Raw genomic sequence first — 27619 nt, 5'->3', positions numbered from 1 at the left:
TACTGAAGACCAAGGATCACAACACAGATGCATGAAAAGGTATTTCTCCGCACATCACACTGCTTCAAGGAAATACACAGCGTTCTCAAGTCCATAAGTGATACGCAGCTCCAATAGAGATCCAGTCATCCAAGGATCACCTCAAAGATACACAGTCCTACTACAGCACAGGGGCACCTTGGAAGATAGACGATTCCCAAACCACGACATAAAGTGCACATCAATGCTCACTGATTGCCATGTACAGCACACATCACTCAACAGGAAGAATAATTGATGAATGCAGTGAAGCCTGTGAAGTAACATAACACTTCTGTTGTTTGTGACAACCAAAAGCATTTCCTCCAGTAACATTTTAAGGAAACAGAGCTATGATTGTCTTCCTCTTTACAGCAGTGACCATCAAAGCCAGGTACGTGACAGTCAGAGAAATGTAGCAGATCTGATCTTGCACATGTTATCAGAGATGATGACCCACCTCCAGATCATCACAATGAGCATGGCAAGAAATTAACCCGTGCTGAATTGAAGGGATCATGGTAGTCTCTTCTTAGAGCACGGCACTTAGGGTCAGGAACTAATTCAGGTATTTAGCAGGGAATGAATATTCAGTTGGCTCCTCCCAAATCTCTTGTAATGGCCCTTGCCATAAGCACATAATTAAGCCATTTGTTAAAAACACTGTGACAATGGGCGAACACACAGGAAGGACCTCCCAGGGCTCGCAGTGCAGTTGGAATAACATTCCTATGGCTAAACGACGTGTCTTATACCCATCTGCAGCCGCTCTAGGACAGCTCCCAGGATGCTCGTCAACAGCCCCTCACAAGTCGCGTGGTGTTCTTGGACCCTCCTAATGTGCCAGCACCTCTCACCAAAGGGCCAGTCCCCCAGGCCACTTCTCTGTGACATGCGCCATTATCACGCCTGGGAGCATTCCAAGAAGGGAGGCGTATTCTCTGCAAGGCTCTCACCAGAGCCTGGGGGTGGATACCGAGCAAAGCAGGAGTCCCGAGCGCTCCCTCCAGACCATGCACCCCCACGCACCCCCGCGCCTGTCCTGCTGCGGTCGTGCCTACGCCTCCTCCCCCCGCCAGCCCCGCGAGAGAGCGCCAGGGGCCCTCAGCGCCCCTGCCTGCCACCGCAGCCGGAGCGCCGGATGAGCCAGCCAGGCACGGGCCCCGCGGGAACGAGAGGCAGGAGCGCACCGAGGCCCTGTGCCCGCAGCTGCCGCGGCCTTGCCTGCGTGCGCAGAGGGAAGGCAAGGGGCAGCGAGAAACTCCAGAGCGGCAGGAAGGAAAGGCAGCCAAGCGCGGGCAGAGGCACTCACCGGGGGCGCGGCGGGGTCGTCGCCGAGCAGCGGCGCGGGCTCGTCGGGCGGCGGCCGGGCCGGGAGGGTGTCGCAGCAGCTGCCGGCCGACAAGCGGAGCTGGCTCTTGCGCGAGTCGGCGGTGAGCGACACCTCGTGCGAGTAGGAGTGCAGGAAGGCGCGGACGCCGTCGATGCCCACGAAGTGCGAGGCCGGGACGCCGCGCGCGGCGCCGCTGCCCGCCGCCAGCAGCTGCGAGCGGCGCCAGCGCCGCAGGCGCAGCGCCAGCAGCAGCAGCAGGAAGGCGAGGAAGAGGCAGGACACGGCCGCCACGGCCACCACCAGCCAGCGCGTCAGGCTGCCGGCCGGCTCGCCCGGCGCCGCCGCCGCGCTGCCCAGCTCCGAGAGCAGCTCGGCCACGCTCTCGGCCAGCACCACGGTCAGCGTGGCCGTGGCCGACAGCGCCGGCCGCCCGTGGTCCTTCACCACCACCACCAGGCTCTGCCGCGCCGCGTCGCGGGCCAGCGGGAAGCGCGCCGTGCGCACCTCGCCGCTGTGCAGCCCCACGCGGAACAGCCCCGGCTCCGTCGCCTTGGCCAGCTCGTACGACAGCCACGCGTTCTGCCCCGCGTCCGCGTCCACCGCCACCACCTTGGCCACCAGCGCCCCGGGCTCCGCCGAGCGCGGCGCCAGCTCCACGCCCGCCCAGCCCGCGCCCGGCGCCGCCGGCGGGTACAGCACCTGCGGCGCGTTGTCGTTCTCGTCCACGATCACGAGCCGCACCGACACGTTGCTGCTCAGCGCCGGCGCGCCGCCGTCCTCCGCCCGCACCCACAGCCCCACCTCGCGCACCTCCTCGTAGTCGAAGGAGCGCAGCGCGTACAGCGCGCCCGTCTCCGCCTGCACCGACACGTAGGACGAGAGCGGCGCGCCGCGCACCCGACCCTCCGACAGCCGGTACCGCACGCGCGCGTTCTGACCCCAGTCCGCGTCCGCCGCCCGCACCGTCAGCACCAGCGCGCCCGCCGCGTTGTTCTCGGGCAGCCGGGCGCTGTAGCGCGCCTCCGCGAACACCGGCGCGTTGTCGTTCACGTCCAGCACCCGCAGCGCCAGCACCGCGCCGCTCCACAGCGACGGCGACCCGCCGTCCGCCGCCCGCACCGTCACGTTGTACTCCGCCACCTCCTCCCGGTCCAGCTCCCTCGCCGTCACCACGCGGTAGTAGCCCTCAAACGACTTCTCCAGCCGGAACGGCAGCCCCTCGCCGATGCTGCACCGCACCTCGCCGTTCGCCCCCGAGTCCCGGTCCTGCACGTGCAGCAGGGCCACCACCGTCCCCGACGGCGCGTCTTCGGAGATCGCGCTCAGCGCCGACGATACTGTCAGTTCGGGCGCGTTGTCGTTCACGTCTGTCACGCTGATCGCGACTTTGGCCGTGTCGGAGAGACCTCCGCCGTCCCGTGCCTGCACCTCCAGTTCGTACGACTCGGCTTCCTCGAAGTCCAGGCTCCGCACCAGCGTTACAACTCCCATCTTAGCGTCCATTTGGAAAATCTTTGACGCTCTCTCCGAGATTTTCTTCACTGAGTATTTCACGTGCCCGTTCAGCCCCTCGTCGGCGTCGGCGGCCGTGACGGTGAGGAGGACGGAGCCCACGGGCACGTCCTCCGGCACACGCACCGTGTACTCGGCCTGGCTGAACTGGGGCGCGTTGTCGTTCGCGTCCAGCACTGCCACGCGGATCCGCGCCGTGCCCGTCCGTGCCGGCTCGCCGCCGTCGCTCGCCCTCAGCACCAGCTCGTGGAACGCCGCCTCCTCCCGGTCCAGCGCCTTGGCCAGCACCAGCTCGGGGCGCTGGTCCCCGCCGGGGCCCGCCTGCACGGCCAGCGAGAAGTGCTCGTCGCCGCTCAGCTCGTAGCTCTGCAGGGAATTCGCTCCTGCGTCCGGGTCGTGAGCTTCGGCCAGGGGAAACCGCGACCCCGGCGCTGTTGCCTCGCTTATACTCTCCTCCACCTCAATTTCCTTGAAGCTGGGCGCGTTGTCGTTAATGTCCGTGATCTCCACGTCGATGCCGTAAACCTTCATTTCCCCGTCCACTATCACCTCACACCGCAGCACGCATTGCTGCAGACTCTCGCAGAGATGCTCTCTGTCTATCCTCTCCGCCGTCACCAAATGTCCCGTCTTCCCGTGCAGGGCGAAATACTGCGCCCTGCCTCTGTCTATGATGCGCACGCCGCGGTCGGGGAGCGCGGGCAGCTGCAGCGCCAGGTCCTTGGCCACGTCGCCCACGAACGAGCCCTTCGGCATCTCCTCGGGAACCGAGTAGCGCAGCTGCCCCAACACCGCCTCCCACGCCGCCAGCAGGACGCACCAGAGCAGGGCTCGCTCCCGCCGGCCCCAGCGCCTCCCCGCCGCGCACATCCCTGCTGCGGCACCGCCGGGAGATCCCCGCCGCCTCACACCGACACGGGCACGGGCACGGCTCGCCGCTCCGGGCCCCTCCGCCTCGGTGCAGCGCGGCTCCGCACCGCGGGGACGCTCGCAGACCGCCCGGCCGCCGAGCCAGCCAGCCAGCGAGAGAGCGAGCCGGGCCGCAGCGGGCGGGGCTGCCGGCAGCGCTCCGGCCTTCCTCTCGCTCCTCCTCGGTCAACAGCGGCGCCCGCAGCCTCCTCCCGGCACTGCAGGCACCGAGCGCTGCCGAGCGCGGCCCGCCCGGCCTCCCCACGGGCAGCTCGCCGGGACGCGGCACTCGCCGCGGAGGCAGCGGGTCCCGTCCAGCGGGGATCTCCGCCGTCGCCTTCTCTCCCGCCCGCCCTTGCCTGGCTCCCCGAGACCATCCCGGCCAGGGAGACAGAGCGCGCCTCCCGCGGCTCGCCTGATGCTACCGCACGGCAATGATGACTGCCTAAGGGTCATGGATGCAGAGGAATGTACATTTTTCTCGAAATACGATGCTTAGACTATTACGACACTCAGGCCGTTAACCCAAAAGCACAACGCCCCCACCAGCAATTTCTGTAGCTGTCACCCTGGAACGACCGGTACAAGGAGAGCAAAAGCAAACAGGCTCTGTTGCTTTTGTTGAGTTGGAAAAGACACACCGTGCTAATAATTGCACTACGATCTCACCAAGGGGGGAGTTACGTTTCCTCGCCACAAGTCTGAGAACAAACAGAAGGATTGTCTCCAAGCCCACCAAGGCCAAAACAAAAGAGGAGAAACCACCCAACAGAATCAAGGTGTTCACACTGTTCGCTGAGGAGGAAACTCTCCCCTTCTTTTAGCACACACGCTCTTCCATAGAGATGTGACTTCCACTAGGGTCATGTTTAAAGAGATTCCTCCCAACAATAACAGAACACAAAGATACTCTGACATCTCCTGCCTTTCACACGCACTGTAGCATGGACAAGAGGCACTAAAACGTGAAACATTGCTAAACAAAGCTCTGCTGATAATGACAAGTAAACCTACACACACAGGAAAACAAGAAAAAAAACCCCATAAATCAACAGAGCAAGGCAAGGAAGCATCACAGGACAAAGTGTTGCCAGAGAAACTCACCGGGAAGTCTTCTTGGTCTTCACTGCAGGCATTGAAATTCCTCCCTGAGAGCACCTGGAATCACACAGATCTCAGTCTGCCAGCGTGGCCCTGAAGTCTCACCCTGAACTGCATAGTACTAGGGGGGTCATTTTAAGAAATAGTCATCAGCTCCCAGAAACCTTTTTTTCTACTGTGTGACCCGTTCATCTCCCACAAATATGAAGCAATAAGTGTAAACACCTTATCATCGGTCTCTTTCTCATGCTCATTCTCCTGGGCTACTACAACAGACTCTCTTTTAGCTTCTGCTTGCTTTTCCTCACAGGCAAAAGTCTGTCTTTGGTGGCTGAAGGAAGTATTTGCTGCAAAATGCCACGCACGGTTTCAAATGCAAAAGCACTCTGCAGAAAGGGGGGAAATGAACCACGACCTTCCAGGACACAAAGGCCTGAAAGACAGTGTCATTACAACTATGAAGAACTCCACGTCGCAGTGTTACAGGGGCAGACAGAAGGGTAATGCAGTTTCACAGAGGAATTGAAGCCGTTCTTCCCGTGCATCATTGTCCAACACAAACAGTTCCTGCGCAAACTGCTAGAGGACTGACATTCCCTTTCAGGACAGCGCAACCAGGACAACTGCCTGAATGGCACAGGCCTTGGCAAAAGGCACAAAATCAGACCGTTGCTCAGACAGGACCACGCTGACCCACCGGTTTCCGTGGCTCCAAGCCTCCCTCCCAACCTCCTGGCTCTGCGCTCACAGCCTTCAGTTGCACCACGGACAGTATCCAGTTTTTTGGCCACGTGTCAGCCACAGGCTAAAGAGCATGTCATTTGGTGGCACCTTAGGGAAACAGGAGGGCATCAAAGTCTTTGCCTTGGCAGCTGTACACCTTCACGGTATGGATGGGAAGTGCTTTGCCAGACCAACAACTAGAAGAGAACTTTAAATGTCGTAAGGGTCACCAGGCGCAATGAGGCCCAGCTTTAGGCCTGGACAACCAACAAGGAAAGAACGAGACATCTGCTGCAGAGAAGGAATCACAACTTCACAGTTCAGCCCCTGCCAACTGCAGAAGCGATGCAAGAACGGTACCTAGTTGGTAATAAGCACATGAGTGGCTCACACCAAAGACCACAGCCACATTTCCTCAATGGAATGTCTTTGCAGAGTAGAAGAGGGAAAATGCACGGAACCACAGCTGCGGGCTCCCTGTAACAACTAGGACAAACTGAAATTTTACAGCACCATTACATCTTCCAGACATTTCAGATGTCAGGCACAGTAACCTTTTTCACCTGCCCGGTCTCTGGACAGGCAGAACTTTTCACCCTGCCCAAACATTACACAATGGGAAGGCTACCTCTTCAGACAGACTGAAAAGTTGCACACCAGCTTCTCCTTACTGAAGACCAAGGATCACAACACAGATGCATGAAAAGGTATTTCTCCGCACATCACACTGCTTCAAGGAAATACACAGCGTTCTCAAGTCCATAAGTGATACGCAGCTCCAATAGAGATCCAGTCATCCAAGGATCACCTCAAAGATACACAGTCCTACTACAGCACAGGGGCACCTTGGAAGATAGACGATTCCCAAACCACGACATAAAGTGCACATCAATGCTCACTGATTGCCATGTACAGCACACATCACTCAACAGGAAGAATAATTGATGAATGCAGTGAAGCCTGTGAAGTAACATAACACTTCTGTTGTTTGTGACAACCAAAAGCATTTCCTCCAGTAACATTTTAAGGAAACAGAGCTATGATTGTCTTCCTCTTTACAGCAGTGACCATCAAAGCCAGGTACGTGACAGTCAGAGAAATGTAGCAGATCTGATCTTGCACATGTTATCAGAGATGATGACCCACCTCCAGATCATCACAATGAGCATGGCAAGAAATTAACCCGTGCTGAATTGAAGGGATCATGGTAGTCTCTTCTTAGAGCACGGCACTTAGGGTCAGGAACTAATTCAGGTATTTAGCAGGGAATGAATATTCAGTTGGCTCCTCCCAAAGCTGTCGTTGTGGCCCTTGCCATAAGCACATAATTAAGCCATTTGTTAAAAACACTGTGACAATGGGCGAACACACAGGAAGGACCTCCCAGGGCTCGCAGTGCAGTTGGAATAACATTCCTATGGCTAAACGACGTGTCTTATACCCATCTGCAGCCGCTCTAGGACAGCTCCCAGGATGCTCGTCAACAGCCCCTCACAAGTCGCGTGGTGTTCTTGGACCCTCCTAATGTGCCAGCACCTCTCACCAAAGGGCCAGTCCCCCAGGCCACTTCTCTGTGACATGCGCCATTATCACGCCTGGGAGCATTCCAAGAAGGGAGGCGTATTCTCTGCAAGGCTCTCACCAGAGCCTGGGGGTGGATACCGAGCAAAGCAGGAGTCCCGAGCGCTCCCTCCAGACCATGCACCCCCACGCACCCCCGCGCCTGTCCTGCTGCGGTCGTGCCTACGCCTCCTCCCCCCGCCAGCCCCGCGAGAGAGCGCCAGGGGCCCTCAGCGCCCCTGCCTGCCACCGCAGCCGGAGCGCCGGATGAGCCAGCCAGGCACGGGCCCCGCGGGAACGAGAGGCAGGAGCGCACCGAGGCCCTGTGCCCGCAGCTGCCGCGGCCTTGCCTGCGTGCGCAGAGGGAAGGCAAGGGGCAGCGAGAAACTCCAGAGCGGCAGGAAGGAAAGGCAGCCAAGCGCGGGCAGAGGCACTCACCGGGGGCGCGGCGGGGTCGTCGCCGAGCAGCGGCGCGGGCTCGTCGGGCGGCGGCCGGGCCGGGAGGGTGTCGCAGCAGCTGCCGGCCGACAAGCGGAGCTGGCTCTTGCGCGAGTCGGCGGTGAGCGACACCTCGTGCGAGTAGGAGTGCAGGAAGGCGCGGACGCCGTCGATGCCCACGAAGTGCGAGGCCGGGACGCCGCGCGCGGCGCCGCTGCCCGCCGCCAGCAGCTGCGAGCGGCGCCAGCGCCGCAGGCGCAGCGCCAGCAGCAGCAGCAGGAAGGCGAGGAAGAGGCAGGACACGGCCGCCACGGCCACCACCAGCCAGCGCGTCAGGCTGCCGGCCGGCTCGCCCGGCGCCGCCGCCGCGCTGCCCAGCTCCGAGAGCAGCTCGGCCACGCTCTCGGCCAGCACCACGGTCAGCGTGGCCGTGGCCGACAGCGCCGGCCGCCCGTGGTCCTTCACCACCACCACCAGGCTCTGCCGCGCCGCGTCGCGGGCCAGCGGGAAGCGCGCCGTGCGCACCTCGCCGCTGTGCAGCCCCACGCGGAACAGCCCCGGCTCCGTCGCCTTGGCCAGCTCGTACGACAGCCACGCGTTCTGCCCCGCGTCCGCGTCCACCGCCACCACCTTGGCCACCAGCGCCCCGGGCTCCGCCGAGCGCGGCGCCAGCTCCACGCCCGCCCAGCCCGCGCCCGGCGCCGCCGGCGGGTACAGCACCTGCGGCGCGTTGTCGTTCTCGTCCACGATCACGAGCCGCACCGACACGTTGCTGCTCAGCGCCGGCGCGCCGCCGTCCTCCGCCCGCACCCACAGCCCCACCTCGCGCACCTCCTCGTAGTCGAAGGAGCGCAGCGCGTACAGCGCGCCCGTCTCCGCCTGCACCGACACGTAGGACGAGAGCGGCGCGCCGCGCACCCGACCCTCCGACAGCCGGTACCGCACGCGCGCGTTCTGACCCCAGTCCGCGTCCGCCGCCCGCACCGTCAGCACCAGCGCGCCCGCCGCGTTGTTCTCGGGCAGCCGGGCGCTGTAGCGCGCCTCCGCGAACACCGGCGCGTTGTCGTTCACGTCCAGCACCCGCAGCGCCAGCACCGTGCCGCTCCACAGCGACGGCGACCCGCCGTCCGCCGCCCGCACCGTCACGTTGTACTCCGCCACCTCCTCCCGGTCCAGCTCCCTCGCCGTCACCACGCGGTAGTAGCCCTCAAACGACTTCTCCAGCCGGAACGGCAGCCCCTCGCCGATGCTGCACCGCACCTCGCCGTTCGCCCCCGAGTCCCGGTCCTGCACGTGCAGCAGGGCCACCACCGTCCCCGACGGCGCGTCTTCGGAGATCGCGCTCAGCGCCGACGATACTGTCAGTTCGGGCGCGTTGTCGTTCACGTCTGTCACGCTGATCGCGACTTTGGCCGTGTCGGAGAGACCTCCGCCGTCCCGTGCCTGCACCTCCAGTTCGTACGACTCGGCTTCCTCGAAGTCCAGGCTCCGCAGCACCGTGATCGATCCCGTCTCAGTGTCCAGACGGAAAACCTCCGATGCCAGATCAGTCGCTTTCGTCAACGAGTATTTCACGTGCCCGTTCAGCCCCTCGTCGGCGTCGGCGGCCGTGACGGTGAGGAGGACGGAGCCCACGGGCACGTCCTCCGGCACACGCACCGTGTACTCGGCCTGGCTGAACTGGGGCGCGTTGTCGTTCGCGTCCAGCACTGCCACGCGGATCCGCGCCGTGCCCGTCCGTGCCGGCTCGCCGCCGTCGCTCGCCCTCAGCACCAGCTCGTGGAACGCCGCCTCCTCCCGGTCCAGCGCCTTGGCCAGCACCAGCTCGGGGCGCTGGTCCCCGCCGGGGCCCGCCTGCACGGCCAGCGAGAAGTGCTCGTCGCCGCTCAGCTCGTAGCTCTGCAGCGAATTCGTTCCCGCGTCCGGGTCGCGAGCCCTGGCGAGGGTAAACCGCGACCCCGGCGCTGTTGTCTCGCTCATTCTCAGCTCCGTTTCTGTGTCTTGGAAGCTTGGCGCGTTGTCGTTAATGTCCGTGATCTCCACGTCGATGCCGTAAACCTTCATTTCCCCGTCCACTATCACCTCACAGCGCAGCACGCATTTCTCCACCAGCCGGCAAAGCTGCTCTCTGTCTATCCTCTCCGCCGTCACCAAATGTCCCGTCTTCCTGTGCAGGGCGAAATACTGCGCCCTGCCTCTGTCTATGATGCGCACACTGCCGTCGGGGAGCGCGGGCAGCTGCAGCGCCAGGTCCTTGGCCACGTCGCCCACGAACGAGCCCTTCGGCATCTCCTCGGGCACCGAGTAGCGCAGCTGCCCCCACGCCGCCTCCCACGCCGCCAGCAGGACGCACCAGAGCAGGGCTCGCTCCCGCCGGCCCCAGCGCCTCCCCGCCGCGCACATCCCTGCTGCGGCACCGCCGGGAGATCCCCGCCGCCTCACACCGACACGGGCACGGGCACGGCTCGCCGCTCCGGGCCCCTCCGCCTCGGTGCAGCGCGGCTCCGCACCGCGGGGACGCTCGCAGACCGCCCGGCCGCCGAGCCAGCCAGCCAGCGAGAGAGCGAGCCGGGCCGCAGCGGGCGGGGCTGCCGGCAGCGCTCCGGCCTTCCTCTCGCTCCTCCTCGGTCAACAGCGGCGCCCGCAGCCTCCTCCCGGCACTGCAGGCACCGAGCGCTGCCGAGAGCGGCCCGCCCGGCCTCCCCACGGGCAGCTCGCCGGGACGCGGCACTCGCCGCGGAGGCAGCGGGTCCCGTCCAGCGGGGATCTCCGCCGTCGCCTTCTCTCCCGCCCGCCCTTGCCTGGCTCCCCGAGACCATCCCGGCCAGGGAGACAGAGCGCGCCTCCCGCGGCTCGCCTGACGCTACTGCACGGCTGTGATAACTGCTTAACGGCCATGGATGCACAGGAACGTACATTTTTCTCGAAATACGATGCTCAGACCATTAGTTCAAAAGCACAAACCCCCACCACTGGTTTCTGTAGCCGTCACGCTGGAACGACCGGTACAAGGACAGCAAAAGCAAACAGGCTCTGCAACACAAAACACGATGTCCAGAGCGTCCCCCGGGAGCCAGAGGGATCAGGCTCATTCACCCAGCCGCCAGGAACACGCCTCAGATTAAACGCTCCGCCACCGCTGACGGTCATTAGGCGGTTAAAGGCTAAAGGGAGTGGCGGCCATCAACACAGAACCTCAGCGCCCCACCCCCGCCCAGCCAGACCCTGATGAGGGGGGCTACTCGGGCACTTGCACGCGCTCTGGGATTTCTCCCCGCAGACACAGGATAGCTTATGCACTTTCACATTTATCCTAGTCATTCAATAATTCGATACTGATAATTCTATAATCGGTTTCAACGACCGCGCAGCGGCTTTCATCTTCTCAAAAATCACGCTGTAAGAGCTAATGCGTGGCAGGAAAACACTCGTCTAGTTCGTGAATCTTCCCGGCCGTGGGACACACCTTTGCCACTAAGTGCTGTAGGAAGCAGAAGAAGACGGGGACGGCTGCAAACCCTAAGCCACGTGGACGATGCGCAAGTGTGCAAATGCACTTTATTCGAGGGCCCAAGTGGTGTCGTTTTGCGTACCTCATTGTAGTCTTAGGTATGTTCTCAGGATGGGAAGACAGGCTCTGAAACACAACAAGAGGAGACTTTCTTTCGCTTTCTTTTTTGCCGTTCTACCCCTGCGCTTGTCTCAGACAGAGAGACAGAACAGGGCCAGTAAGGAAGAGGGAACTACCACCCAGGAAAAAGACAGGAGAAATAATAGCGCACAGAACTCGGGAAAATCACGCCCTGATGAAATTTATCTGCCCCCCGAATGCAGCCGTTCCTGCAGCCTTCTCCAGAAGATGGGAGGGCACCTGGCGGAAGGAGGGAACCGCTCACTGGCGGGGAACAAGCGCCGGGGTAACTGCCCCGGTCACGGCGCCACGCGCACCTTCCTGTGGGAAAGAGCATCAAGGGGCAGGCGGAGAGCCCGTGCGTGCCTCCGTTCCCTGGCGGGGACACGGCCCAGCGCTGCCCCTGCACCGCCCCCGCGGGAAGCCCCGGGGAAGAGCGGTCGGCGGCTCGGAAAGGCTCGAGGGGAGGAGCGCGAGCGCGCGGGCTTACCGACCTGCGGTGCGTCGGCGTCCGCGGGCGGCTCTCCCGCGCCGGCGCTGCTGCTCGGGCTCGGCTTCCCGCAGGGCTCCCCGCCGAGCAGCTCCTCCGCGGGCAGGCTGGGCAGCGGCGGCGGCAGCCAAGCGCCCTCGGCGACGGCGCGGCCCGGCGCCACGCACAGGTTGTAGGAGTAGGGCAAGGTGCCCTCGCAGAAGTCGGCCGGGAAGGCGGCGCCGGCCACGGAGAAGCGCTGCGCGCCCAGGCAGCGCAGGACGGCGGGCGGCCCGGCGCCGCGCACCCGCGCCACCACGGCCAGCGCCACGCTCAGCAGGAACAGCGCGGACAGCAGCGCCAGCGCCAGCACCAGGTAGAACTGCAGCTCCGCCGGCGCGTCGGCGCCCGCCGCCCGCTCGCTCAGCTCCGGCAGCGCCTCCTGCAAGCTCTCGGCCAGCACCACGTGCAGCGTGGCCGTGGCCGACAGCGCCGGCTGCCCGTGGTCCTTCACCACGGCCACCAGCCGCTGCTTGGCCGCGTCCCTCTCCGACACGGCCCGCGCCGTGCGCACCTCGCCGCTGTGCAGCCCCACGCGGAACAGCGCCGGCTCCGGCGCCTGCACCAGCTCGTACGACAGCCACGCGTTGCGCCCCGCGTCCGCGTCCACCGCCACCACCTTGGCCACCAGGTACCCGGCCTCGGCCGAGCGCGGCACCACCTCGAACGGCCCCGCGCCCGCCGCCGCCCCCGCCCCCGCGCCCGCCGCCGGCCACAGCACGCGCGGCGCGTTGTCGTTGCGGTCCAGCACGAAGACGCGCACCGTCGCCGTGGAGCTCCGCGCCGGCGCCCCGCCGTCCTGCGCCCGCACCGCCACCGCGAACTCGCGGCACTGCTCGTAGTCGAAGGAGCGCTGCGCGTACACCGCGCCGCTCCGCGCCTCCACCGACACGTACGGCGCCGCGCCCGCGCTGCCGCCCGCCAGCCAGTAGCTCACGCGCCCGTTGGCGCCCGCGTCCGCGTCCCGCGCGCGCACGCGCAGCACCGGCGCGCCCGCCGCGTTGTTCTCCGCCACGTAGGCGCTGTAGGCGGCCTCCTCGAACACCGGCGCGTTGTCGTTCACGTCCGACACCTCCAGCACCAGCGCCGTGCGGCTGGACAGCGCCGGGCTGCCGCCGTCCCTGGCCACCACCGTCACCCGGTGCTCGGCCGCCTGCTCCCGGTCCAGCGCGCTCGCCGTCACCACCTTGTACGAGCCGCCCGACGACGCCACGATCGACAGCGGCGCCTCGCCCGACAGCTCGCACGACACCTGACCGTTCTCTCCGGAATCCCAGTCCCGCACTTTCACCACGGCTACCACCGTGCCGGCCGGCGCGTCCTCGGGCACCGGGCTCGATACCGACAGCACCGTGATTTCGGGCGCGTTGTCGTTCTCGTCGGTGATCTCTAGCTGCACCTCGCAGTGCGCCGTCAGCCCGCCGCCGTCCCTCGCCTCCAGGCCGAAGCTGTATTTACTCCTCTCCTCGAAATCGAGGGGCCCCGCCGTCCTGACCTCGCCGCTCTCGCTGTCCACACTGAACAACGCGCGGACGCCGTCGGGGACGTTGCCGAAGGAGTAGGAGACCCGCGCGTTGGAGCCCGCGTCCGCATCCGTGGCCCGCACCCGCAGCACCGGCGACCCCGGCGGCAGATTCTCCCGCACTCGCGCCTCGTAGATGCTTTTACTGAACACGGGGGGGTTGTCGTTGGCGTCCGTCACGTTGACGCGAACCTGCACGGTCCCGGACCTGGCGGGGTCCCCGCCATCCACCGCCGTCAGCACCAGCTCGAAGGAGCTCTGCTTCTCACGGTCCAACGCGCGCTCCAGCACTAATTCCGGCTGCTTCTTTCCACCCGGGCTCTCCTTGACGGCCAGGCTGAAGGACGGGTTGCTGCTGAGCTGGTAAGTCAGCTGCGAGTTGCTGCCCACGTCCGCGTCTCGGGCCATCTCCAGCGGAAAACGAGCGCCGGGAAGCGTCAGCTCTACGATGTCGAGGTGGAGAGCAGCCTTGCTGAAGGCCGGCGCGTTGTCGTTGACGTCGTGGATGGCGACGTCGACGTGGAAGACGTTGAGCGGGTTCTGCACCAGCGCCTCGAAGCTGACGGCGCAGGACAGCGACTCGCCGCACATCTGCTCCCGGTCCAGCCTCTCGCTCACGTACAGGTTCCCGTTCTCCCCGCTCACGGTGAAGTATTGCTTCTCGGCGCTGAGCCGCAGCTTGCGTGCCGGCAGCTCGGCCGGGCTCAGCCCCAGGTCCCGCGCCAGCGGCCCCACCAGCGAGCCTCTGCCCAGCTCCTCGGGGATGGCGTAGCGGATCCGCTCCGGCGCCGCCCGGCAGCACAAGCACAGCAGCACGGCGGGCAGCAGCGCTCGCCCGGCCGCTGGCCGCCGGCTCGGCCCCGGCCTGCCCGCCATTCTCGCCAGCGCTCGCCGCGCTCCTCCCTCCTGCCGCTGCCCTCCCTCCCTTGCAGCCCCGCTCCGCCACGAGCGCGGGGGCCGCCGGAGGGCAGCGATCTCGGTGCCGGCTCGGACGCCGCTGCTCCCCGCGCCGCCTCTCGCCGCTGCTGCCCGTGCCGCGGCCGTTCTGCCCGGCGCCGTGCGAGCCAGCAGCCCGCGGGGGCAGGACTCTGCGGCGGCTGCGGCTGCGGCTGCGGCTCCGGCTGCGACTCCGACTCCATCGCCGCTCCGCGTCGGCCAACAGCGGCACCCGGAGGCGCCACGACGCCACCGCAGCCGGCTGATGGCCGCGCTCCTCGGGGCGTGGGGGCTGCACCGGCCCCGGGGGCGTTCAACGCTCAGGCACGCTGCCAGGGGCTTTCGGGTCACCTCCCCCATCGCAGAGAGTGCTCAGCACCCGATACGCGCGGCAGAGCAGAACACAAAGGAACTCAGCCGCTCTTGGTGAAGTCGGCGGCAACGAGAAGAGCAACACACGGTTTGATAGCTGCAGAAGACTTCATTCTCCGTTCTGCTTTCCTTACCTGGGACGAGTACCATCAAGGACAAACTCGTGTTGGAGTACTCAGTGAGGCATCAGAAACAGAATGAAGCCAAACCCTCTGCAGTCCTGTCATGATAGACTTGCAATGTGTCTCCTTTTTTCCAATGTTAATTTTTCTCTTAGGAAGAAGAACAATTACACCAAGAAATATATCACCCGAAAGGCCACGTGTATAGCTTTATGCTAAGGGAACAGAATAACCCTTACTAGTTCAATTTTCATTCACAGAAGTTCCTGCTCTTGCACCTCCAGACTTGAGGGCCTGACCAGGGTAAAGTGCATAGGCACACTGAGTCTTTCACGGATCCAAAGAATGGTTTGGGTTGGAAGGGACCTTTCAAGTTCACCTAGCCCAGCCCTGTGCCACGGACAGGGACTTCCTTCAATAGGTCATGTTGTTCAGAGCCCCATCTAACCTGACCATGAACACTTCCAAGCATAGCACATCCACACCTTCTCTGTGGCAACCTGTTCCACTTTCTCACCACCCTCATCATAAAACGTTTCTTCTTTCTGTCTCATCAGAAACAACCATCTTTCAGTACAAAACCATTGCCTCTTGCCCTGTCACAGCAGCCCCTGGTAAAAAGTCTCTCTCCATCTTTATTATAAGCCCCGTTTATACATTGAAAAGGCACAATAAGGTCTCGCAAGAGCCCTTTCTTCTCCAGGCTGCTGAACGTCAAGTCCTTCAGCCCTTCCTCATAGCAGGGATAAATGGCCAAAAGGAAAGAGGTGCAGTCGTCTAACAGAGGCTCGGTCATCACATGTTTCAGCCTTTTGACCATTTAGGTTGTCCTTCTCTGGACCTAATGTAACTGGCCCATGTCTGTTTGGAGTGTGAATCCCAGAGCTGAGCGCAGTCCTGCAGCTGGGGTCTCATGAAAGCAGAGTAGAGGAGGAGAACCACCTCCCTCGCCCTGCTGGCCACGCTACTTCTTCTGCAGCCCAGGATGTGTGAGTGGCTTTCTGGGCACCAAGCCCACATTGCCAGCTCATGTCCCATTTGTCACTGTCCTGGTTTCAGCTGGGATGGAGTTAACGTTCTTCTAGTAGCTATTACAGTGCTGTGTTCTGTCTGTGATGTGAGGACTATGTTGACAATGCACTGATGTTTTCAGTTGTTGCTGGGTAATGTTTATGCTACGTCAAAGAATTTTCAGTTTCTTGGTCCTTGCCAGCCAGAGTGCTGGAGGGGCACAAGAGGCTGGGAAGGGACACAGCTATGTCAGCTGACCTGAACCAGCCATAGAGGTATTCCATCCCATGGGACATCATGCTTGGCATGGAAACTTGAAGAGTTAGCTGGGGGTTGGGGTGGGTAGGTGAGGATCGTTGCTCAGGGACTGGCTGGGCATCAGTCAGCAGGCACTGAGCAGATGTACTTGCATCTCTTGTTTTCATTTCTCCTTTTTCCTTTGGATTTTATCCTTTTCCCCACCTTCTCATTATAAATGCTGTTACTAATATTATTGTTATTCTTTTTCATGGTTTCTGGGTAATGTTTATGCTACGTCAAAGATTTTCAGTTTCTTGGGCCTTGCCAGCCAGAGTGCTGGAGGGGCACAAGAGAGTGGCAAGGGACACAGCCAGGTCAGATGACCTGAACCAGCCAAAGTGGTATTCCATCCCATGGGATGTCATGCTTCATATAGAAACTTGGATAGGTAAGTGCAAGGGGGATCGTTGCTCAGGGACTGGCTGGGCATCAGTCAGTGGGTGTTGAGCAGTTGTACTGTGCATCACTTGCTTTCCTTTCTCCCTTTTCCTTTGGATTTTATCCTTATCCACATCTCATTATAACTGCTGTTATTGTTATTGTTGTTTATGTTGATATGGTTGTCATTTTTCTTAACTTTTAATAATTCTGTTTAAATTATTAAATTGTTCTTATCTCAGTCCTTGAGATTTACATTCCCTTCAGATTGTCCTCCCCACTCCTCGGAGGGGGGGGTGGGGGGTGGGGGGTGGGGGAAGTGAGCAAACATCTGTATGGTTACCGCCTGGGGTATAGCCATAGCAGTTACCCACCAGTACCCCAAACTTGTTCTCAATCCATCCATCCCCTAGTCTGTACTGAAACTGAGGATTGCCCAGACCCAGTTGCAGCACCTTGCACTTGGCGTTGCTGAACTTCTAGCCTTTCATGGTCTCTTTGAATGTCATCCCTTCCCTTGAGTGAGTCAACTCAGCCTAGAGTCATCTCCAAATATGGTGTGGCTGCACCCAATCCCAATGTCTATGAACACACAAAAGAGTACTGGTCCAATACAGGCCGCTGAGGAACAGAACATGTTACTGCTTTCCATTTGGACATTGAGCCACTAACTAGAACTCTTGGGACAGGGCCATTGTGGAAGTAATCTAACAGTCCCATATCTCTCCAGTTTAGCAGCCAGAGTATTTTGGGGGGCTGTATGGAGGATACCCTGCACATATTCTCCCACAGGCCCCAGGTGTGCTAATGGAAATCTTGCTCATGCTGGGTTGGAACTCCACACTTTGAGGACTGCAGTAGGGATGGTCTTCCTCTTTCTCACTACAGACAAGTGCGCCTCTGGGAGCACACGTATGCCTAGGAAAGCCTTCCTCTTTACAGCTCTCAACATCAAAGGGGTGTATGCGATCTGAGCCTGCACTCTGGGAATTGCAAGGGACCTGACCTTCCCTATGTCATCAGGCACACTGAGGTCAAACTCTAGCTCGTGACAACAAGCAAGGCAAGAGTCAGAAACATGCAGGAATGAAAGCATCACAGGGAATAGCATTTCTTAGGCCACACTGTCTGAGAAGCAGGAACCCCAGCTGCACACATGGTACACCGTCAGGCACACAGTTGTGTTAACTATGACAAGGCAAGGAAATGACCATCTGTTCTTCTACAGCCTCACACACACAGCTCCCCTCTCTTCTCTACCACCATACACAACTGGATGATTTGCTACTGGCCTTCTCAGAGTTGGAAAAGACATACCGTGCTAATACAATGCACTACAATCTCACCAAGGGGGGAGTTACATTTCCTCACAAGTCTGAGAACAAACAGAAGGATTGTCTCCAAGCCCACCATTGATAAAAGGCCAAAACAAAAGAGGAGAAACCACCCAACAGAGTCAAGGTGATCACACTGTTCGCTGAGGAGGAAACTCTCCCCTTCTTTTAACACAGGCGCTCTTCCATAGAGATGTGACTTCCACTAAGGTCATGTTTAAAGAGATTCCTCCCAACAATAACAGAACACAAAGATACTCTGACATCTCCTGCCTTTCACACTTGCTGTAGTGTGGACAAGAGGCACTAACATGTGACACATTGCTAAACAAAGCTCTGCTGATAATGACAAGGAAACCTACATGCACAGGAAACCAAGAAAAAAACCCCCATAAATCAACAAAGCAAGGCAAGGAAGCATCAGAAGATGAAGTGTTGTCAGAGAAACTCACCTGGAAGTCTTCTTGGTCTTCACTGCAGGCATTGAAATTCCTCCCTGAGAGCACCTGGAAGTCACACAGATCTCAATCTGCCAGTGTGGCCCTGAAGTCTCACCCTGAACTGCATAGTAGTAGGGGGGGTCATTTTAAGAAATAGTCATCAGCTCCCAGAAACCTTTTTTTCTACTGTGTGACCCGTTCATCTCCCACAAATATGAAGCAATAAGTGTAAACACCTTATCATCGGTCTCTTTCTCATGCTCATTCTCCTGGGCTACTACAACAGACTCTCTTTTAGCTTCTGCTTGCTTTTCCTCACAGGCAAAAGTCTGTCTTAGGTGGCTGAAGGAAGTATTTGCTGCAAAATGCCACGCACGGTTTCAAATGCAAAAGCACTCTGCAGAAAGGGGGGAAACGAACCACGACCTTCCAGGACACAAAGGCCTGAAAGACAGTGTCATCACCACTATGAAGAACTCCACATCGCAGTGTTACAGGGGCAGACAGAAGGGTAATGCAGTTTCACAGAGGAATTGAAGCCGTTCTTCCCGTGCATCATTGTCCAACACAAATAGTTCCTGCGCAAACTGCTAGAGGACTGACATTCCCTTTCAGGACAGCGCAACCAGGACAACTGCCTGAATGGCACAGGCCTTGGCAAAAGGCACAAAATCAGACCGTTGCTCAGACAGGACCACGCTGACCCACCGGTTTCCGTGGCTCCAAGCCTCCCTCCCAACCTCCTGGCTCTGCGCTCACAGCCTTCAGTTGCACCATGGACAGTAACCAGTGTTTTGGCCACGTGTCAGCCACAGGCTAAAGAGCATGTCATTTGGTGGCACCTTAGGGAAACAGAAGGGCATCAAAGTCTTTGCCTTGGCAGCTGTACACCTTCACGGTATGGATGGGAAGTGCTTTGCCAGACCAACAACTAGAAGAGAACTTTAAATGTTGTAAGGGTCACCAGACGCAATGAGGCCCAGCTTTAGGCCTGGGCAACCAACAAGGAAAGAACGAGACATCTGCTGCAGAGAACGAATCACAGCTTCACAGTTCAGCCCCTGCCAACTGCAGAAGCGATGCAAGAACAGTATCTTGGTAATAAGCATGAGTGGCTCACACCAAAGACCACAGCCACATTTCCTCAATGGAATGTCTTTGCAGAGTAGAAGAGGGAAAATGCATGGAACCACAGCTGCGGGCTCCCTGTAACAACTAGGACAAACTGAAATTTTACAGCACCATTACATCTTCCAGACATTTCAGATGTCAGGCATAGCAACCTTTTTCACCTGCCCGGTCTCTGGACAGGCAGAACTTTTCACCCTGCCCAAACATTACACAACGGGAAGGCTACCTCTTCAGACAGACACCACTGAAAGAGAAGCTGCAGACCAGCTTCTCCTTACTGAGACCAAGGATCACAATACAGATGCATGCAAAGGGATTTCTCCGCACATCACACTACTTCAGGGAAATACACAGCATTCTCAAGCCCATAAGTGATACGCAGCTCTGATAGAGAACCAGTCATCCAAGGATCACCTCAAAGATACACAATCCTACTACAGCACATGGGCAATTTGGAAGATAGACGATTCCCAAACCACGACATAAAGTGCACGTCAATGCTCACTGATTGCCATGTACAGCACACATCACTCAACAGGAAGAATAATTGATGAATGCAGTGAAGCCTGTGAAGTAACATAACACTTCTGTTGTTTGTGACAACCAAAAGCATTTCCTCCAGTAACATTTTAAGGAAACAGAGCTATGATTGTCTTCCTCTTTACAGCAGGGACCATCAAAGCCAGGTATGTGACAGTCAGAGAAATGTAGCAGATCTGATCTTGCACACGTTATCAGAAATGACAACCCACTTCCAGATCATCACACCGAGCAAGGCAAGAAATTAATCCCTGCTGAACTGAAGGGATCATGGCATTCTCTTCTCGAGCAAGGCACTTAGGCTCAGGAACTAATTCAGGTATTTAGCAGGTAAATCATACTCAGTTGGCTCCCCCCAAAGCTGTCGTTGTGGCCCTTGCAATAAGCACATAATTAAGCCATTTGTTAAAAACACTGTGACAATGGGCGAACACACAGGAAGGACCTCCCAGGGCTCGCAGTGCAGTTGGAATAACATTCCTATGGCTAAACGACGTGTCTTATACCCATCTGCAGCCGCTCTAGGACAGCTCCCAGGATGCTCGTCAACAGCCCCTCACAAGTCGCGTGGTGTTCTTGGACCCTCCTAATGTGCCAGCACCTCTCACCAAAGGGCCAGTCCCCCAGGCCACTTCTCTGTGACATGCGCCATTATCACGCCTGGGAGCATTCCAAGAAGGGAGGCGTATTCTCTGCAAGGCTCTCACCAGAGCCTGGGGGTGGATACCGAGCAAAGCAGGAGTCCCGAGCGCTCCCTCCAGACCATGCACCCCCACGCACCCCCGCGCCTGTCCTGCTGCGGTCGTGCCTACGCCTCCTCCCCCCGCCAGCCCCGCGAGAGAGCGCCAGGGGCCCTCAGCGCCCCTGCCTGCCACCGCAGCCGGAGCGCCGGATGAGCCAGCCAGGCACGGGCCCCGCGGGAACGAGAGGCAGGAGCGCACCGAGGCCCTGTGCCCGCAGCTGCGCCGGCCTTGCCTGCGTGCGCAGAGGGAAGGCAAGGGGCAGCGAGAAACTCCAGAGCGGCAGGAAGGAAAGGCAGCCAAGCGCGGGCAGAGGCACTCACCGGGGGCGCGGCGGGGTCGTCGCCGAGCAGCGGCGCGGGCTCGTCGGGCGGCGGCCGGGCCGGGAGGGTGTCGCAGCAGCTGCCGGCCGACAAGCGGAGCTGGCTCTTGCGCGAGTCGGCGGTGAGCGACACCTCGTGCGAGTAGGAGTGCAGGAAGGCGCGGACGCCGTCGATGCCCACGAAGTGCGAGGCCGGGACGCCGCGCGCGGCGCCGCTGCCCGCCGCCAGCAGCTGCGAGCGGCGCCAGCGCCGCAGGCGCAGCGCCAGCAGCAGCAGCAGGAAGGCGAGGAAGAGGCAGGACACGGCCGCCACGGCCACCACCAGCCAGCGCGTCAGGCTGCCGGCCGGCTCGCCCGGCGCCGCCGCCGCGCTGCCCAGCTCCGAGAGCAGCTCGGCCACGCTCTCGGCCAGCACCACGGTCAGCGTGGCCGTGGCCGACAGCGCCGGCCGCCCGTGGTCCTTCACCACCACCACCAGGCTCTGCCGCGCCGCGTCGCGGGCCAGCGGGAAGCGCGCCGTGCGCACCTCGCCGCTGTGCAGCCCCACGCGGAACAGCCCCGGCTCCGTCGCCTTGGCCAGCTCGTACGACAGCCACGCGTTCTGCCCCGCGTCCGCGTCCACCGCCACCACCTTGGCCACCAGCGCCCCGGGCTCCGCCGAGCGCGGCGCCAGCTCCACGCCCGCCCAGCCCGCGCCCGGCGCCGCCGGCGGGTACAGCACCTGCGGCGCGTTGTCGTTCTCGTCCACGATCACGAGCCGCACCGACACGTTGCTGCTCAGCGCCGGCGCGCCGCCGTCCTCCGCCCGCACCCACAGCCCCACCTCGCGCACCTCCTCGTAGTCGAAGGAGCGCAGCGCGTACAGCGCGCCCGTCTCCGCCTGCACCGACACGTAGGACGAGAGCGGCGCGCCGCGCACCCGCCCCTCCGACAGCCGGTACCGCACGCGCGCGTTCTGACCCCAGTCCGCGTCCGCCGCCCGCACCGTCAGCACCAGCGCGCCCGCCGCGTTGTTCTCGGGCAGCCGGGCGCTGTAGCGCGCCTCCGCGAACACCGGCGCGTTGTCGTTCACGTCCAGCACCCGCAGCGCCAGCACCGCGCCGCTCCACAGCGACGGCGACCCGCCGTCCGCCGCCCGCACCGTCACGTTGTACTCCGCCACCTCCTCCCGGTCCAGCTCCCTCGCCGTCACCACGCGGTAGTAGCCCTCAAACGACTTCTCCAGCCGGAACGGCAGCCCCTCGCCGATGCTGCACCGCACCTCGCCGTTCGCCCCCGAGTCCCGGTCCTGCACGTGCAGCAGGGCCACCACCGTCCCCGACGGCGCGTCCTCGGAGATCGCGCTCAGCGCCGACCGCACAGAAATCTCGGGCGCGTTGTCGTTCACGTCTGTCACGCTGATCGCGACTTTGGCAGTGTCGAAAAGGGCCCCACCATCATGTGCTTGAACCTCAAGATCATACGAGTCGGCTTCCTCGAAGTCCAGGCTACACACAAGCTTGATCGATCCCGTCTCAGCGTCCAGGTGGAAAATCTCCGATGCCAACTCCTTGGTTTTCGTCAACGAGTATTTCACGTGCCCATTCAGCCCCTCGTCGGCGTCGGCGGCCGTGACGGTGAGGAGGACGGAGCCCACGGGCACGTCCTCCGGCACACGCACCGTGTACTCGGCCTGGCTGAACTGGGGCGCGTTGTCGTTCGCGTCCAGCACGGCCACGCGGATCCGCGCCGTGCCCGTCCGTGCCGGCTCGCCGCCGTCGCTCGCCCTCAGCACCAGCTCGTGGAACGCCGCCTCCTCCCGGTCCAGCGCCTTGGCCAGCACCAGCTCGGGGCGCTGGTCCCCGCCGGGGCCCGCCTGCACGGCCAGCGAGAAGTGCTCGTCGCCGCTCAGCTCGTAGCTCTGCAGCGAATTCGCTCCCGCGTCCGGGTCGTGAGCCCTGGACAGGGGAACCCGCGATCCCGGCGCTGTCGTCTCGCTAATTCTTACTTCTTTTTCTGCCTCTCGGAAGCTGGGCGCGTTGTCGTTAATGTCCGTGATCTCCACGTCGATGCCGTAAACCTTCATTTCCCCGTCCACTATCACCTCACACCGCAGCACACATTTCTCCACCAGCCGGCAGAGCTGCTCTCTGTCTATCCTCTCCGCCGTCACCAAGTGTCCCGTCTTCCTGTGCAGGGCGAAATACTGCGCCTTACCTTCGCAGACAAGGCTCACGCCGCGGTCGGGGAGCGCGGGCAGCTGCAGCGCCACGTCCTTGGCCACGTCGCCCACGAACGAGCCCTTCGGCATCTCCTCGGGCACCGAGTAGCGCAGCTGCCCCCACGCCGCCTCCCACGCCGCCAGCAGGACGCACCAGAGCAGGGCTCGCTCCCGCCGGCCCCAGCGCCTCCCCGCCGCGCACATCTCGGTCGCAGCACCACCGGCAGGTCCCCGCCGCCGCCCGCCGCCACGGGTACGGGAACGTCTCGCCGCTCCGATCCCCTCCGCCTCGGTGCAGCGCGGCTCCGCACCGCGGGGACGCTCGCAGACCGCCCGGCCGCCCGAGCCAGCCAGCGAGCGAGAGAGCGAGCGAGCCGGGCCGCAGCGGGCGGGGCTGCCTGCAGCGCTCCGGCCTTCCTCTCGCTCCTCCTCGGTCAACAGCGGCGCCCGCAGCCTCCTCCCGGCACTGCAGGCACCGAGCGCTGCCGAGCGCGGCCCGCCCGGCCTCCCCACGGGCAGCTCGCCGGGACGCGGCACTCGCCGCGGAGGCAGCGGGTCCCGTCCAGCGGGGACCTCCGCCGTCGTCTTCTCTCCCGCCCGCCCCTGCCTGGCTCCCCGAGACCATCCCGGCCAGGGAGACAGAGCGCGCCTCCCGCGGCTCGCGTGCTGCTTCCACACGGCAATGATGACTGCCTAACGGCCGTGGATGCACAAGAATGTACATTTTTCTCCAAATACGACGCTCAGACCATTAGTTCAAAACCACAAACCCCCACCACTGGTTTCTGTAGCCGTCACGCTGGAACGACCGGTACAAGGACAGCAAGAGCAAACAGGCTCTGCAACACAAAACACGATGTCCAGAGCGTCCCCCGGGAGCCAGAGGGATCAGGCTTATTCATCCAGCCGCAGGAACACGCCTCAGATTAAACGCTCCGCCACCGCTGACGGTCATTAGGCGGTTAAAGGCTAAAGGGGGTGGTGGCCAGCAACACAGAACCTCAGCGCCCCACCCCCGCCCAGCCAGCCCCTGACGAGGGGCGTTGCTCGGGCACATGCACGGGCTCTGGGATTTCTCCCCGCAAGACGCAGAATAGCTTATGTACATTCATATTTATCCAAAACATTCGATAATTTGATACTGATAATTCTATAATCGGTTCCAACGACCGCGCAGCGGCTTTCATCTTCTCAAAAATCACGCTGTAAGAGCTTGATGCGTGGCAGGAAAACACTCGTCTAGTTCGTGAATCTTCCCGGCCGTGGGACACCTTTCCCACTAAATGCTGTAGGAAGCGGCAGAAGACAAGGACGGCTGCAAACCCTAAGCCACGTGGACGATGCGAAAATGTGCAAATGCACTTTATTCGAGGGCCCAAGTGGTGTCGTTTTGCGTACCTCATTGTAGTCTTAGGTATGTTCTCAGGATGGGAAGACAGGCTCTGAAACACAAGAGGCGACTTTTTCCCCTCCCTTTTTTTTTGCCGTTCTACCCCTGCGCTTGTCTCAGACAGAGAGACAGAACAGGGCCAGTAAGGAAGAGGGAACTACCACCCAGGAAAAAGACAGGAGAAATAATAGCGCACAGAACTCGGGAAAATCACGCCCTGATGAAATTTATCTGCCCCACGAATGCAGCCGTTCCTGCAGCCTTCTCCAGAAGATGGGAGGGCACCTGGCGGAAGGAGGGAACCGCTCACTGGCGGGGAACAAGCGCCGGGGTAACTGCCCCGGTCACGGCGCCACGCGCACCTTCCTGTGGGAAAGAGCATCAAGGGGCAGGCGGAGAGCCCGTGCGTGCCTCCGTTCCCTGGCGGGGACACGGCCCAGCGCTGCCCCTGCACCGCCCCCGCGGGAAGCCCCGGGGAAGAGCGGTCGGCGGCTCGGAAAGGCTCGAGGGGAGGAGCGCGAGCGCGCGGGCTTACCGACCTGCGGTGCGTCGGCGTCCGCGGGCGGCTCTCCCGCGCCGGCGCTGCTGCTCGGGCTCGGCTTCCCGCAGGGCTCCCCGCCGAGCAGCTCCTCCGCGGGCAGGCTGGGCAGCGGCGGCGGCAGCCAAGCGCCCTCGGCGACGGCGCGGCCCGGCGCCACGCACAGGTTGTAGGAGTAGGGCAAGGTGCCCTCGCAGAAGTCGGCCGGGAAAGCGGCGCCGGCCACGGAGAAGCGCTGCGCGCCCAGGCAGCGCAGGACGGCGGGCGGCCCGGCGCCGCGCACCCGCGCCACCACGGCCAGCGCCACGCTCAGCAGGAACAGCGCGGACAGCAGCGCCAGCGCCAGCACCAGGTAGAACTGCAGCTCCGCCGGCGCGTCGGCGCCCGCCGCCCGCTCGCTCAGCTCCGGCAGCGCCTCCTGCAAGCTCTCGGCCAGCACCACGTGCAGCGTGGCCGTGGCCGACAGCGCCGGCTGCCCGTGGTCCTTCACCACGGCCACCAGCCGCTGCTTGGCCGCGTCCCTCTCCGACACGGCCCGCGCCGTGCGCACCTCGCCGCTGTGCAGCCCCACGCGGAACAGCGCCGGCTCCGGCGCCTGCACCAGCTCGTACGACAGCCACGCGTTGCGCCCCCGCGTCCGCGTCCACCGCCACCACCTTGGCCACCAGGTACCCGGCCTCGGCCGAGCGCGGCACCACCTCGAACGGCCCCGCGCCCGCCGCCGCCCCCGCCCCCGCGCCCGCCGCCGGCCACAGCACGCGCGGCGCGTTGTCGTTGCGGTCCAGCACGAAGACGCGCACCGTCGCCGTGGAGCTCCGCGCCGGCGCCCCGCCGTCCTGCGCCCGCACCGCCACCGCGAACTCGCGGCACTGCTCGTAGTCGAAGGAGCGCTGCGCGTACACCGCGCCGCTCCGCGCCTCCACCGACACGTACGGCGCCGCGCCCGCGCTGCCGCCCGCCAGCCAGTAGCTCACGCGCCCGTTGGCGCCCGCGTCCGCGTCCCGCGCGCGCACGCGCAGCACCGGCGCGCCCGCCGCGTTGTTCTCCGCCACGTAGGCGCTGTAGGCGGCCTCCTCGAACACCGGCGCGTTGTCGTTCACGTCCGACACCTCCAGCACCAGCGCCGTGCGGCTGGACAGCGCCGGGCTGCCGCCGTCCCTGGCCACCACCGTCACCCGGTGCTCGGCCGCCTGCTCCCGGTCCAGCGCGCTCGCCGTCACCACCTTGTACGAGCCGCCCGACGACGCCACGATCGACAGCGGCGCCTCGCCCGACAGCTCGCACGACACCTGACCGTTCTCCCCGGAGTCCGCGTCGTTCACGTTCAGCAGGGCCACCACCGTGCCGGCCGGCGCGTCCTCGGGCACCGGGCTCGACACCGACAGCACCGTGATTTCGGGTGCGTTGTCGTTCTCGTCGGTGATCTCTAGCTGCACCCTGCAGTGCGCCGTCAGCCCGCCGCCGTCCCTCGCCTCCAGGCCGAAGCTGTATTTACTCCTCTCCTCGAAATCGAGGGGCCCCGCCGTCCTGACCTCGCCGCTCTCGCTGTCCACACTGAACAACGCGCGGACGCCGTCGGGGACGTTGCCGAAGGAGTAGGAGACCCGCGCGTTGGAGCCCACGTCCGCATCCGTGGCCCGCACCCGCAGCACCGGCGACCCCGGCGGCAGATTCTCCCGCACTCGCGCCTCGTAGATGCTTTTACTGAACACGGGGGGGGTTGTCGTTGGCGTCCGTCACGTTGACGCGAACCTGCACGGTCCCGGACCTGGCGGGGTCCCCGCCATCCACCGCCGTCAGCACCAGCTCGAAGGAGCTCTGCTTCTCACGGTCCAACGCGCGCTCCAGCACTAACTCCGGCTGCTTGCTTCCATCCGGGCTCTCCTTGACGGCCAGGCTGAAGGACGGGTTGCTGCTGAGCTGGTAAGTCAGCTGCGAGTTGCTGCCCACGTCCGCGTCTCGGGCCATCTCCAGCGGAAAACGAGCGCCGGGAAGCGTCCATTCACCGATATCGAGGTGGAGAGCAGCCTTGCTGAAGGCCGGCGCGTTGTCGTTGACGTCGTGGATGGCGACGTCGACGTGGAAGACGTTGAGCGGGTTCTGCACCAGCGCCTCGAAGGTGATGGCGCAGGACGGCGACTCGCCGCACATCTGCTCCCGGTCCAGCCTCTCGCTCACGTACAAGTTCCCGTTCTCCCCGCTCACGGTGAAGTATTTCAGCTGCTTCTTAGCGGCAGACGCCACCCGCAGCTTGCGTGCCGGCAGCTCTGACGGGCTCAGCCCCAGGTCCCGCGCCAGCGGCCCCACCAGCGATCCTCTGCCCAGCTCCTCGGGGATGGCGTAGCGGATCCGCTCCGGCGCCGCCCGGCAGCACAAGCACAGCAGCACGGCGGGCAGCAGCGCTCGCCCGGCCGCTGGCCGCCGGCTCGGCCCCGGCCTGCCCGCCATTCTCGCCAGCGCTCGCCGCGCTCCTCCCTCCTGCCGCTGCCCTCCCTCCCTTGCAGCCCCGCTCCGCCACGAGCGCGGGGGCCGCCGGAGGGCAGCGATCTCGGTGCCGGCTCGGACGCCGCTGCTCCCCGCGCCGCCTCT

At 62.5% G+C, this 27619-nt stretch overlaps 3 protein-coding genes across 3 annotated transcripts; all 3 read right to left on the bottom strand.

Moving 5' to 3' along the window:
* Nucleotides 1-1075: 1075 nt before the first annotated feature.
* Nucleotides 1076-10124, bottom strand: LOC101913982 (uncharacterized). The gene is given in 5 exon segments (XM_055812156.1): nucleotides 1076-3795; nucleotides 3798-4221; nucleotides 4877-4930; nucleotides 5099-5220; nucleotides 7507-10124. Coding segments are annotated over 5 exon segments (5811 nt in total). The 5' UTR covers nucleotides 9998-10124.
* Nucleotides 10125-11410: 1286 nt separating this feature from the next.
* LOC129785057 (protocadherin gamma-B2-like) lies at nucleotides 11411-14308 on the bottom strand. Its single transcript, XM_055812891.1, has one exon. The coding sequence runs from the start codon at nucleotides 14150-14152 to the stop codon at nucleotides 11525-11527; it is 2628 nt and encodes an 875-aa protein (XP_055668866.1). The 5' UTR covers nucleotides 14153-14308; the 3' UTR covers nucleotides 11411-11524.
* Nucleotides 14309-20102: 5794 nt separating this feature from the next.
* On the bottom strand, nucleotides 20103-27619 carry LOC129785018 (uncharacterized). The gene is given in 7 exon segments (XM_055812155.1): nucleotides 20103-23374; nucleotides 23377-23452; nucleotides 23455-23830; nucleotides 24855-24858; nucleotides 25028-25661; nucleotides 25663-26748; nucleotides 26750-27619. Coding segments are annotated over 7 exon segments (5631 nt in total). The 5' UTR covers nucleotides 27479-27619; the 3' UTR covers nucleotides 20103-20648.

The sequence above is a fragment of the Falco peregrinus genome, chromosome 8 (genome assembly GCF_023634155.1).
Source record: "Falco peregrinus isolate bFalPer1 chromosome 8, bFalPer1.pri, whole genome shotgun sequence".
Lineage (NCBI taxonomy): Eukaryota > Metazoa > Chordata > Aves > Falconiformes > Falconidae > Falco > Falco peregrinus.
Note: the sequence above shows the minus strand (reverse complement) of the source record. Positions and strands in the feature narration are given on the sequence as shown.

Coding starts and splice junctions, on each gene's coding strand:
- LOC129785057 (XM_055812891.1), bottom strand. CDS start 14,152: ATGGCGGGCAGGCCGGGGCCGAGCCGGCGGCCAGCGGCCGGGCGAGCG.